Source organism: Etheostoma spectabile, unplaced genomic scaffold, assembly GCF_008692095.1.
Source record: "Etheostoma spectabile isolate EspeVRDwgs_2016 unplaced genomic scaffold, UIUC_Espe_1.0 scaffold00569415, whole genome shotgun sequence".
In the NCBI taxonomy this organism is placed as follows: domain Eukaryota; kingdom Metazoa; phylum Chordata; class Actinopteri; order Perciformes; family Percidae; genus Etheostoma; species Etheostoma spectabile.
In genome coordinates this window covers 339-12,965 of record NW_022605116.1, presented here as the reverse complement: position 1 = coordinate 12,965, position 12,627 = coordinate 339, and the positions used below count along the sequence as shown (strand labels likewise).

The 12,627-nt window shown below is 47.7% G+C and overlaps 1 protein-coding gene across 1 annotated transcript; it reads left to right on the top strand.

Annotated features, from left to right (window-relative positions):
* Window positions 1-6,040: 6,040 nt before the first annotated feature.
* LOC116684933 (olfactory receptor 1509-like) lies at window positions 6,041-7,009 on the top strand. The gene is given in 3 exon segments (XM_032510304.1): window positions 6,041-6,282; window positions 6,284-6,333; window positions 6,336-7,009. Coding segments are annotated over 3 exon segments (936 nt in total). The 5' UTR covers window positions 6,041-6,070.
* The last annotated feature ends 5,618 nt before the right edge of the window (window positions 7,010-12,627 follow it).

Below are 12,627 nucleotides of genomic sequence, written 5' to 3'. Positions count from 1 at the left end.
CTTTGGTCATACAGAGATTGGATGCCCTAAGAAGGGACCCCCTCACCCCATATTCCCGCAGCACCTCCCACAATTTCTCCCGGGGGACCCGGTCATACGCCTTCTCCAGATCCACAAAACACATGTAGACTGGTTGGGCATACTCCCAGGCCCCCTCCAGGATCCTTGCGAGAGTAAAGATCTGATCCGTTGTTCCACGGCCAGGACGAAATCCGCATTGTTCCTCTTCAATCCGAGGTTCGACTATCGGCCGAACCCTCCTTTCCAGCACCTTGGAGTAGACTTTACCAGGGAGGCTGAGAAGTGTGATACCCCTGTAGTTGGCACACACCTTCTGGTCCCCCTTTTTGAAGAGGGGAACCACCACCCCGGTCTGCCACTCCTTAGGCACCGTCCCAGACTTCCACGCAATGTTGAAGAGGCGTGTCAACCAAGACAGCCCCTCCACACCCAGCTTTCAGCATTTCTGGACGGATCTCATCAATCCCTGGGGCTTTGCCGCTGTGGAGTTGTTTGACTACCACAGCGACTTCCGCCAGGGAATTGACGACAATCCCCCATCATCCTCCAGCTCTGCCTCCACCACAGAGGGCGTGTCAGCTGGATTTAGGAGTTCCTCAAAGTGCTCCTTCCACCGCTCTATTACCTCCCCATTTGAGGTCAACAAAGTCCCATCCTTACTGTATACAGCTTGGATGATCCCTCGCTTCCCCTCCTGAGGTGGCGAACGGTTTTCCAGAAGCACCTTGGTGCCGACCGAAAGTCCTTCTCCATGTCTTCTCCGAACTTCTCCCACACCCGCTGCTTTGCCTCTGTCACGGCAGAGGCTGCAGCCCTTCGGGCCCGTCGGTACCCTGCAACTGCCTCCAGAGTCCTCCGGGATAACATATCCCGGAAAGACTCCTTCTTCAGTCGGACGGCTTCCCTGACCACCGTGTCCACCAGGGTGTTCGTGGGTTACCGCCCCTTGAGGCACCTAAGACCCTAAGACCACAGCTCGCTGCCGCAGCTTTAGCAATGGAAACTTTGAACATTGTCCACTCAGGTTCAATGCCCCCAGCCTCCACAGGGATGCACGAAAAGCTCCGCCGGAGGTGCGAGTTGAAAGCCCGTCGGACAGGCAGTTTACCCGCACTACACGTTTGGGCTTACCAGGTCTGTCCAGAGTCTTCCCCCACCCCCTGACCCAACTCACCACCAGATGGTGATCAGTTGACAGCTCTGCCCCTCTCTTCACCCGAGTGTCCAAAACATACGGCCTCAGATCAGATGAAACGATTATAAAATCGATCATTGACCTTTGGCCTAGGGTGCTCTGGTACCACGTACACTTATGAACATCCCTATGTTCGAACATGGTGTTGTGATGACAATCCATGACTAGCACAGAAGTCCAACAACAGACAACCGCTCTGGTTTAGATCAGGGAGGCCGTTCCTCCCAATCACGCCTCTCCAAGTATCTCCATCATTGCCCACGTGTGCGTTGAAGTCCCCCAGGAGAACAATGGAGTCCCCTACTGGAGCCCCATACAGGACTCCATTCAAGGTCTCCAAGAAGGCCGAATACTCCAAACTCTTGTTTGGTGCATACGCACAAACAACAGTCAGAGTTTTGCCCCCCAACACCCGCAGGCGTAGGGAGGCGACCCTCTCGTCCACCGGGGTAAACTCCAACGCAGCGGCGCTCAGCCGGGGGCTTGTGAGTATCCCCACACCCGCCCGGCGCCTCACACCCTGGGCACTCCAGAGTAGGAGAGAGTCCAACCCCTATCCAGGAGTACGGTTCCAGAACCGAGACTGTGCGTAGAGGTAAGCCCCACCAGATCTAACTGATAGCGCTCCACCTCCCGCACAAGTTCCGCTCCTTCCCCCACAGAGAGGTGACATTCCACGTCCCCAGAGCCAGCCTCTGCTGCCCGGTCTGGTCCGTCGAAACCCCTGACCTTCGCCGCCACCCATGTGGCCAGCGCACCCGACCCCTTTGGATCCTCCCACAGGTGGTGGGCCCATGGGCTGGAGGGAAAGTGCCACGTTGCTTCTTCGGGCTGTGCCCGACGACCGGCTCCGTGGCAAACCCGGCCACCAGGCGCTCGCTCACGAGCCCACCGTCTGGGCCTGGCTCCAGACGGGGGCCCCGGGCTTCCACCGGGCAGGGTCCCTCTATCCCTTCCTTGATATTCCATAAGAGTTTTTGAACCATTCTGTCTGTGGCCCCTCCCCTGAGACCTCTTTGCCATGGGAGACCCTACCAGGAGCACAAGCTCCAGACAACACAGCCCTCAGGTTCATAGGGACACACAAACCTCTCCACCACGATAAGGTGATGGTTCCCGGAGAGGCAAAACACTGTGGTGCGATTCCAAATTAATAAATATAATCAGACCCACATTTCAGCCTCTAGTTGTTTTAATTATGACAGAGTAGCTCTCAAAATGTTCTACATGCATTATGTTGCTGATTTGATCAACAACAGACTGGAGATGATCAGTGATCTGCAGATTTGATTTAGTCTCTCTGACTTCTAAACGTCACTATCAGCCACACAACGTGTGTTCTGTGCAGAAAGTCTTTAATCTGACAATAGCAGTTAAAAACCCTCCGATTAAAAATCTGTAAAAAGTTATATAAAACGTCATCATGTTGAGTCGACTGTGAACCAATCAGCTGTTTAATCAGCTGAGAAGCCGGCCTTTCCCAGCATTCTCTGGCTCCGCCTGGGTCCGCCTGGCTCTTGCAGTCGGTGAAAAGCAACCGCGCCGCCTGTGTCTCAGACCTGCGGCCGCCTTGCTCTCGTGAGATTATCGTTGCCTACGTGTGCATGACGTCAGAGCAAGTCGAACACGAATCTAACCCAGCATTCAACGGGCGCCGATCGCCGGTGATCGATTCTGCGCAGCCTTGCTCATCTCGAACGAGCCTGATGACACAAATAGAAGACATGCAACACTGCCTCACAGAAGGTAAAAAACTAAATCAAGCTTGCTACAAACAGGCAGAGGTTGATCAACTTCACATGCGTCGCTCAGCGCCGTCTGCCGCCGACCAGCACAATGAGGAGAACATGAGGGTTTCCTCCCTCCTTTATCGGGAGCTGAGGGAGCACAAACAATAACCAACCAAGCTGAAGAAGGGAGAGAGGGGCACACACACACACACACACACAACACACACACACACACAACACACACACACACACACACACACACAAATACAAATTAATCACTTTACTTCCTGCTTTGCTTCCATCATATCTACTCCAGCCACTAGAGTGTCCTGCCACTAAAAAACTAAATAAGTCCAAATTGCTGCTTTATCAAACAAATATAAATTCAGTTTTATTTTATTTATAGTATCAATTGATAACAAGAGTTATCTCGAGACTCTTTACAGATAGAGTAGGTCTAGACCACACTAGACCACAAAATTTACAAGGACACAACAGTTCTAGTAGTTCCCTCCAGAGCAAGAGCAACAGTGGAGAGGAAAAACTCCTTTTAGGAAGAAACCTGGGACAGACCCAGGTTCTTGGTAGGCGGAGTCTGACGGCCGGTTGGGATGGTAATGAACAGTGGCAATAACAGTCACAGTAAAAGATAATAGGACAGTGACTAGAAATAGTTTGTAGGAGTTCATGGTATAGCAGGGCACTGCACGGTATTACAAGGCACAGCAGTGCGTAGCAGGGCACCGCAGGATGTTTTATTATATGTTGATTATATGGTAGATTAATCTGATGACTATGACGAGAAGCAGGTGGGCCGGTTGGCTGACTCATCACTCCCTAACTATAAGCTTTATCAAAGAGGAGAGTTTTAAGTTTACTCTTAAATGTGGTGATGGTGTCTGCCCCCCGAACCCAGACCAGAAGCTGATTCCACAATAGAGGATTCTGATAGCTGAAGGCTCTGGCTCCCATTGTACTTGTAGAGACTCTAGGAACCGCTAGTAACTCTGAATTCTGCCTGTGCTGTTTGGCTCCCCCTTCACTCGATGATGCAACATGGGACATAATGTCAGTGGCCCGTACCGACCATCTTACGGGACCTGGTCCATTTCCCCTGTCGCTGGAAGGCTTTTGGCACTGTATGAGGAGAAGGCCAGGCTGTCCGCATCCCCAGCAGACCCGGGGCGTTGGCGAGCGTGTGGCACTTGTGGCAAATGCATAGACACAGCCCGGATCAGTTCAGTCATTACAACGGCCCATGCAGGCTTTACTTGCATGTCAGTACATGCAGCGGCTCTCACTGTAGGACCACTCTGTGCAGGGCCGCTTTTCCATTACGTCACCCTCCACAACCTCCCTTTCTAGAGCCAGCTCCAAAGCCTCTTATATGGAACGGGGATGGGCGAGCTGGGTCTGAATGCGCAGCCCTCTGGGGGTTAAGGCTTGAATAAACTGGTCCCTAGCAAGCTCCATTTGTACTGCAGGGGGCATGTGGGCATAAGCCCTCCGTCTAGAGTTTCAATGTCATTAGCTAAGACGCAGAGGGGCTCCCCAGGTTACCTGCGTCTGTTGGACAGTTCAGAGCGCAGGAGACCGGGCTGTTCACAGTGTCCAAAACGTCTCTGTAGGGCTCCAACAAGATATAATCACGTCTTTATTCCGGGCTAAGCACTATGCTAGTGCATCATCTGTAAGGCATAAGGCTAACTGTAGTGCTTTATCATTATCTGACCAGCCCACAGCTTGTGATAGCAGTTCAAATTGGGCATGAAATGCGTGCCTTTCCGCCTTACCGGGGAACTTGGTGTTTTACATGGGGCCCCGAAAGCATGGCCACCACCATTTTGCCATACAGGCAGCGCGTTCTCTCCATTGTAGTGCTGTGGTGGAGCTCACGTACCGGTAAGGGAGCCTTCCACACGTCCTCTGCTCTGTCGGGGGACAGCTGAGCCCATTCCCGCGTCGTTGGCAATGCTCCTCGCCGCCAGTTTCAAGCACTCTTTGGTCTCCGCAGCACATTTAAACTCCGCCGCCAGACCCTCCGCTCTGGCATAACCGTAGCCCAACCCTTCCTTCTTCATTTTTGGACGAGCTCCTCCCTCGTGCGCAATGTCCATCGACAGTAGAATAAGGAGGTGATGACGGACTTGTAGGCCGTGACCACGCCAAGGATTCAGATCACAACAACAACGGCCGAAAGCATCCCTGCCCTTCCTCAATGTTCCAAACATGGATTCCCCCCCCCCTCAATAGAAACACATTGACCTCTGCTGGTGACATTAGTGCATAACACTAACACATTGCTTAACTGATGAACTCTTAATAACAGGGACACTTTATCTCAGCACATTACAGTATATCGTATCGTAGTATTTCATTTATATTTGAATTCTGTGCTGTGTGACGGATTTTGCTGCTATCTATCTATCTATCTATCTATCTATCTATCTATCTATCTATCTATCTATCTATCTATCTGCCAGATCTGTCTCATTGTCTGTCCCTCCTGATTTGGGTTTGTTTGCGTCCCTCCCTTTGGACCCTGTGTGGACAGGTTGCTGCTCTCAGTGTAACAGCAAAACAGGATAAAGGTTCAGCTGCTGCTTCAGTCTGCTGCAGTCAGGGGAGGGTGCTGTGTATTATTCTAAATGTTCACATACACTGATGCAGAGACTGTTTTCTGAAAGTCTTTTACCTGCAGGACAGACCACAGGACACATATGAACTTCACTAAGCAAAAAGCTTTTCCCAAAGGTTGGATGTAATTGCAAATATACTCACTTGTGGAAAAGAACCTTTTGAATGTTTGTCATGTATGAACCTTGTTAACCTGGACACATCTCTTTTTCAGTCATTCAACTCTAATATTGTTCAATGAAACATGTGAGGTTGCTTGTGCATTTAGTTCATGTGACTGACCTTTTTCTCCCATGTCCATGTTTTGTCTTTCTGAACTATCACAATTGTTAGAAATGTGCACTTTATGCAACTTGCATAAATGCAGATATTCTAAGTGCTGAGTCTACTGTTGAAATAGGAAATTCTGCAGTGAACATTTTATTATAATTTACTGTATCTCCATTTGTTCTCACTTCTCTTCTTCCAGCTCTGCTGTTGTGCAGACATGATGAGCAACAACAGCCTGAATCCTTTGTATTTTCGGTTCACTCTGTTTGCAGACTTTGGGCCCCTCAGGTATCTGTTCTTCAGTCTGTGTCTGTTTCTCTACATGACTATTGTCTCTGCTAACGTTGTCATTATTCTGACAGTCTGTCTGGAGAAGTCTCTGCATCAGCCCATGTATATTTTTATCAGCTGTCTGTCTTTTAACTCTGTGCGGCTCAGCCGGCTTCTTCCCCAGGTTTCTGATGGACCTTCTGTCTGACACTTTTTAATCTCACGCCCATTATGTTTCATTCAGATATATGTTATTTACACCTATTTATCATGTGAGATTACTTTCCTCAGCATCATGGCTTATGATAGACTTGTTGCTATTTGCCAGCCTTTACACTATCACAGTAAAATGACATTTAAGATGGTAACACATCTTGTGATGTTTGCTGTGCTCTATTCTGTATTTGCTACGGGTTTCATGCTCTATCTTACTGTCCGATTACCGCTGTGTGGCAATAACCTGAATAGGCTGTTCTGTTCCAACTGCCCTGTGGTTCAGCTCTCCTGTGTGGACACAACTCTGAACAACATAGTAGGTCAGTCTGTTGTGCTCACAAACGTCTTCATCCCCCTGTTCTTTGTCCTGTACACCTATCTCCGTATTCTGCTTGTTTGCAGGAGAAGCTCGTCTGATTTCAGAGGAAAGGCGTTCCAGACCTGCCTGCCTCACATCATCACATTCACCACCTATTCTCTCTCTGTCTTCTGTGAGCTGTCATTGAGTCGATTTGAGGTTGATAAAAAGAATCCTATCATCACAGTTGTTTTATCTTTACAGTATTTGATGGTCCCCCCCATTAATAACCCTCTAGTTTACGGCCTGAGTCTGCCTCAAATCAAAGGAGTGGTGTTAGATTTTTTAAAAGATTCCTGCTGGAAAATGTAAAACTTAAAAGGCACATATAGACCATAAATTGCAAAGCTACAAAATATGCTTCTAATACGGCTCTAATACGGGAAATGTATTTGTCCAGTTATCTTGTTTCATTTAATTTATTTATCTTGAACAAACAACAGTGTTGCAAGACAACAGTGAAAACAAAGAATTAAAACCACGGAATGAAACCCAAACAATCAGTATTCAACAAATACAATAAAAAACTGATTATATATACACAGTATATATATATATATATATATATATATATATATATATATATATATATATATATATATATATAAATATAAGGATTAGTTTGAGAAGGAGCAGGTGGAAGCAATTTGAAATGACCCCTATGTCACAAAATCATCTTATAGCAAAGTAAAAAGATATGCAAATACTTATACAACAATACCTTTGCATTACATTTCCATTCCTATGTTTCGATTTCTTTTCTGTTTTGGTCCAGTAATGTTTTTATAATCCTTTTTTTAACTAAATGGTGTTATGGCTCTTTTTGATGTCATTGTTCAGTCCATCCCATAATCTCACCCCACAAACTGAAACACACGTGCTTTTAACAGTAGTTCACAATGTCCTCTTAGATGATGTCCCCCGGCTCTTTCCTTCAACATTGGGCGTATGTTACATGATCAATTATTTTCTTTAACTTTAAACATAAATTGTGCAGTTTTGAATGTAACAATGTCCGTAAATATCAACAAATGTGAATTAAAAACAGATGATTAGCTCATGTATGTGATTTATTATCCTGATTGCTCTTTTTTGCAATGTGCAAATATTTTCTAAGTTACTTTTCTAGGTACAGTATTTCCCCAAACTCCCACACAATATAACAAATATGGTAAAAAGTGTGCAGTACAGAGTATGTAATGTATTTTGTATCATATGTAGTTTTAGTTGTATTCAATATACTAATACTCCTGGCCATCTTCATGCACAGATATTTAATAAGGGGCTTCCAGAACAGTTTGGATTCAAGTTCAACCCCCAGAAATGTAATTTCCTAGACTCTTTTGATTGTTTTATTATCAATTACTAATTTAACATCTGTATTTGTAGTATGATTTCCAAATATAAGGCATTTAGTTTTGTTTAAAGTTAAGTATAAGTTTAAGTTTAAAAATAACTTATTGAAATCAAAACAGAGTTTTAATTTATTCACTTTGAAAGTTATCCTCACAACATGAGGCTCTTACATACATTTTAAGGGGGGGCTTTTTAAACTCACATTGTGGGTGTGGATTAGTCTCAACTGTTCATAAAAAGAATCTGATGATTTAGCGGGTAATAAGGTTAGGGTTGTAGTGCAGCTGGAGCGGAATATACCAGAATATACGGAATAATTTTAAAGTTCTTTCAAAAATTAAAGCCTTAACATGAATCCAGGATATCTGGGGGTATCTGGTGGCATATCTAGAAAGATGGCCCGGCAGGTTCAAACTAAACAGGCCGTTCTCATCAACCATTCGTACATATAGCTACAAAAAGTAAAGCATGGTAATTCATATGTACAGGTGAAACTCAAAAAATTAGCATATGATGCAAAAGTTCATTCATTTCAGTAATTCAACTTCAAAGGTAAAACTAATATATTATATAGACTCATTACATGCAAAGTGAGATATTTCAAGCTTTTATTTGATATCATTTTGATGATTATGGCGTACAGCTAATGAAAACCCCAAATTCAAAATCTCAGAAAATTAGCATATTACATGAAATCAATAAAAAATGGATTTTAAATACAGAAATGTCAGCCCTCTGAAAAGTATAATCATGCATATATACTCAGTATTTTGTTTGGGCCCCTTTTGCTTGAGTTACTGCCTCAATGCGGCGTGGCATATGCTATCAGCCTGTGGCCCTGCTGAGGTATTATGGAAGACCAGGATGCTACAATAGCGGCCTTCAGCTCTTCTGCATTGTTCAGTCTCATGTCTTTCATCTTTCTCTTGGCAATGCCCCATAGATTCTCTATGGGGTTCAGGTCAGGAGAGTTTGCAGGCCAATCAAGCACAGTAATGCCATGGTCATTGAACCAGGTTTTGGTACTTTTGGCTGTGTGGGCAGGCTCCAAGTCCTGCTGAAAAATAAAGTCAGCATCTCCATAAAGCTTGTCTGCTGAAGGAAGCATAAAGAAATTATTTGGCTCTTTACAGATGTACATTTGCTTTGAAGAGTTTGTCCTGGGGGGTAAAGTTGGAAATGACAAACAAGGGATTCAGTTACTAAAGAGCACTACGAGCTAGCCAGGAGTCAAACCTAGAATCTTTTGATCCATAGTCATACGCGTTATCCATTGCGCCACTAGCCCTACGTTCAGTATTAGCAATAGCTACGTTCTTACAACATTGTATACAAACAGTGGTGATCTTTGTTGGCAAGTGTATAGAAGGCCAGTTAAACGTTTGTTACAGTCCAAAATTTGGGGACTCTTGCGGGACTTTAAGGCTAAGCTGTCCAGTTTCTATCAATGTAAAGTAAAGCAGAAGATGTAGTAATTCAAAGAAACAACAGAAAAGTAGCTTCTCACAGGTGCCGTGACCCAGATTCCTACCGAGGTTGCTGCAGCCACTGCAACGCAGAGTACCAAGCACTATAAGATCACAACCATTTGGTATTAAAATCGCTGCGTTGTTGTGATAGCATAGTCGGAAATCAGATCCACAATTATGTTGCTTTTTTCTAGGTTCCCCTAATTGATGAGTAACAACTGATAATGCCAGGGATAGTTTATCTAGTACTGCTGATTCTAAAAAAACAAAAACAGAGAAAGCTTGATGACAGCTGTGCTTGAGTTAAATTGAAGGATTTAGAGCGGTTTTAGCACATGTTGAAAACCTATTTACGCATCATTTGGCTTTTTACTGTGTATTTAATTTACTGTGATAGACAATTTGTACAGGAGTAAACTTGGAAATGAGGATCAAGTAATTTAATAGCTAAAGAACAGAACAAACTATCCAGAAGTCAACCCTAACATCTTGTGACCTGTAGTCAGTCGCGTTACCCATTGTCCCACTAGCCCTACGTTCAATGTCATTGTCAATGTCAATTTTATTTCAATAACACATTTAACACAACAACAACAACAACAACAGTTGTGACTAAAGTGCTAAACAGGGTTAATGTCAAATACATAAATAACAAGTGTAAAAATCAGTCCAACCAAAACACATCACAGGGAGACAAAAAACAACACTTTAACCCTTGTATTGTCCATTGTGTCACAGGGACATGGTTAGCTTATGTGACCTTTTGTACTAGCCAGCCGTTCTGCTTCGGGATCCCGAGACACCGCTTTCAGTCCATGTCAAATACCATCGTGGCCTCATCCTTTGGGTCTCAGAGACCTCGCTGTTTTTTGTTCCATGCCATTATACGTACGTCCCACAACTGCCGTGGCGCCCCCATCTTCCGGGGTCCCGGGGACCCGAAGGACAACGCCACAGGTTTCAGGGACCCGAAGGACAATGTCATGAGTCCCAGGGACCCGAAGGACAATGCCATGGGTCCCAGGGACCCGTAGGACAATGGCATGGGTCCCAGGGACCCGTAGGACAACGTCAAGGGTCCTTGTGACCCAAAAGGACAACGCCAAGGTCCTGGGGACCCGAAAGGACAATGCCCTGGGTCTCTGGGACCCGAAGGATAACATCAAAGGGTCTTCGGGTCCCAGGGACCCGTGGAACCAGTAGGACAATGCCATGGGTCCCAGGGACCCCCCATCCTCCGGGGGACCCATCCTTGTTCGAAGTCATCTTTCTCCTACCCTTGAGGCCTCCACCTCGCCATTGGGGTCCCTGGGACCCAGGGTTGTGTGTGTGTCTGTCTGTGTGTGTGTGTGTGTGTGTGGGTCTGTGTGTGGGTCTGTGTCTCTGTCTGTGTGTCTGTTTGTCTGTGTCTCTGTGTGTGTGTGTGTGTGTGTGTGGGTGTGTGTGTGTGTGTGTGTGTGTGTGTGTGTGTTCCAAACAGATTCAAGGTTTGTTCGGGGCCTCGTCCACACCGGCCAAGATGCTACGGGCAAACACACTCGGCACAGTAGTAGGCCCGCGTGCAGCTTCCACGGATGTATCTCTTGCAGCCACCGCAAACGATGTGTGATTTGCGGTCCTTTCTCTCCGGACAGAGCTGACACCGCTTCCTTTTGCTTTGCACCCTCAGTGTGTCCGGTTCAGAATCCCCATGCTCCTCTAGGCCCCTTGTGACTGTGCCACCGCCGCCACTGTCGCCATCGCCACCACAGGACCTCCTTGCCATGACGACGGCTTTGACAAGCGCGGCGGACGCCTCTGTGCGAGGCAGACGCCGCCGTCTCTCGATGAGCGGATTCACAAGCGCCCTTACCAACTGCTCGAGGAACGCCCTCCTGTTGTTGAGCTTGCCGCGCATCCACTCGGGCCTGAGCTTTCGCCACAGCACAAAGGCGTTGTAGGCGGACACGTCGAGGATGTTGTGGAAGACGGCGAGGGGCCAGCGCGCCGTCTTCCTGCGGCAGCTGTACGTGCCCACGAGCTTGTCCAGGTTGTCCACGCCGCCCTTGGTGTGGTTGTAGTGGAGGATGATGTCGGGTTTGGCTTGCCTGCCGGCGCCGACGCCCGCATCCCCCGTGTGCAGCGTGCTCAGCAGCACCACGTTCCTGTGCTTCTTGGGCACGTAGGACACCAGAGTGGCGACGGGCGTGAAGGCAAACTTGGACGAGAAGACCGCACGGCCCTTGGTGGCGAGCAACACCTCCGGCAGCTCGGGTTTGTTTTTGCGCATCGTGCCCACCACGGTGAGGCGCCGCTCGGAGAGCAGCCGCAGGGCCAGCGCGTAGGAGGTGAAAAAGTTGTTGCACGTCATGTCACCTCAGGCCCTCGGTCACGTCCAGCAACACGCGGGAGCCCAGATTCTTCTCGGGCGTGCCGCTCACCGACTTGCCCGTGTAAAGCTGCATGTGCCACGCGTAGCTGGAGCCGGCGTCGCAGGCCACCCACGACTTGAGTCCGTACCGGGCGGGCTTGCTGGGCATGTACTGGCGGAAGGCGCAGCGACCTTGTGAAAGTTGCGTGTCAAAACAAGAAGATGGAACACGATGGATAGAGATGGAAGAAAAACACACACACACACACACACACAAAGAAAGACAAGGTGTACGACAGAGGTACAAACACAACCAAGCAAAAAAATATATATATTACAACACTCGAAGGGCACCAGCTGCTCGTCCACCGTCACTTCGGCGCCCGGTTGTAGAGGCGAGTAGCTGCCCGCGTCCACTCTCCCACACCTCTCGTACGGCCGCCGTTTGTCCGAGGCTCGGCGGCAGCTCTCGACTCGCGGTCGTCGAATCGCAACAGTCTAGAGTACGCGTGGAACTGCTTGATTGCATCGTGGCGCGGAAAATGCCCTGCCACTCTCTTCGTGCCACAGGCACTCCAAGGCCTCGTTGCGGGACCGTTACACACGCCCGCGAGGAGCAGCAGCCCGAGGTAGCCTCGCAGGTCCGTGACGTCCATTGCTTCCACTTGCCGCCTGTGGCACATCTCCTTTGACCCTCGAGTTTTTGGCGGCCACAACCATGTCTTCGATTGCCGCGTGACAAACAGGCCAAACGC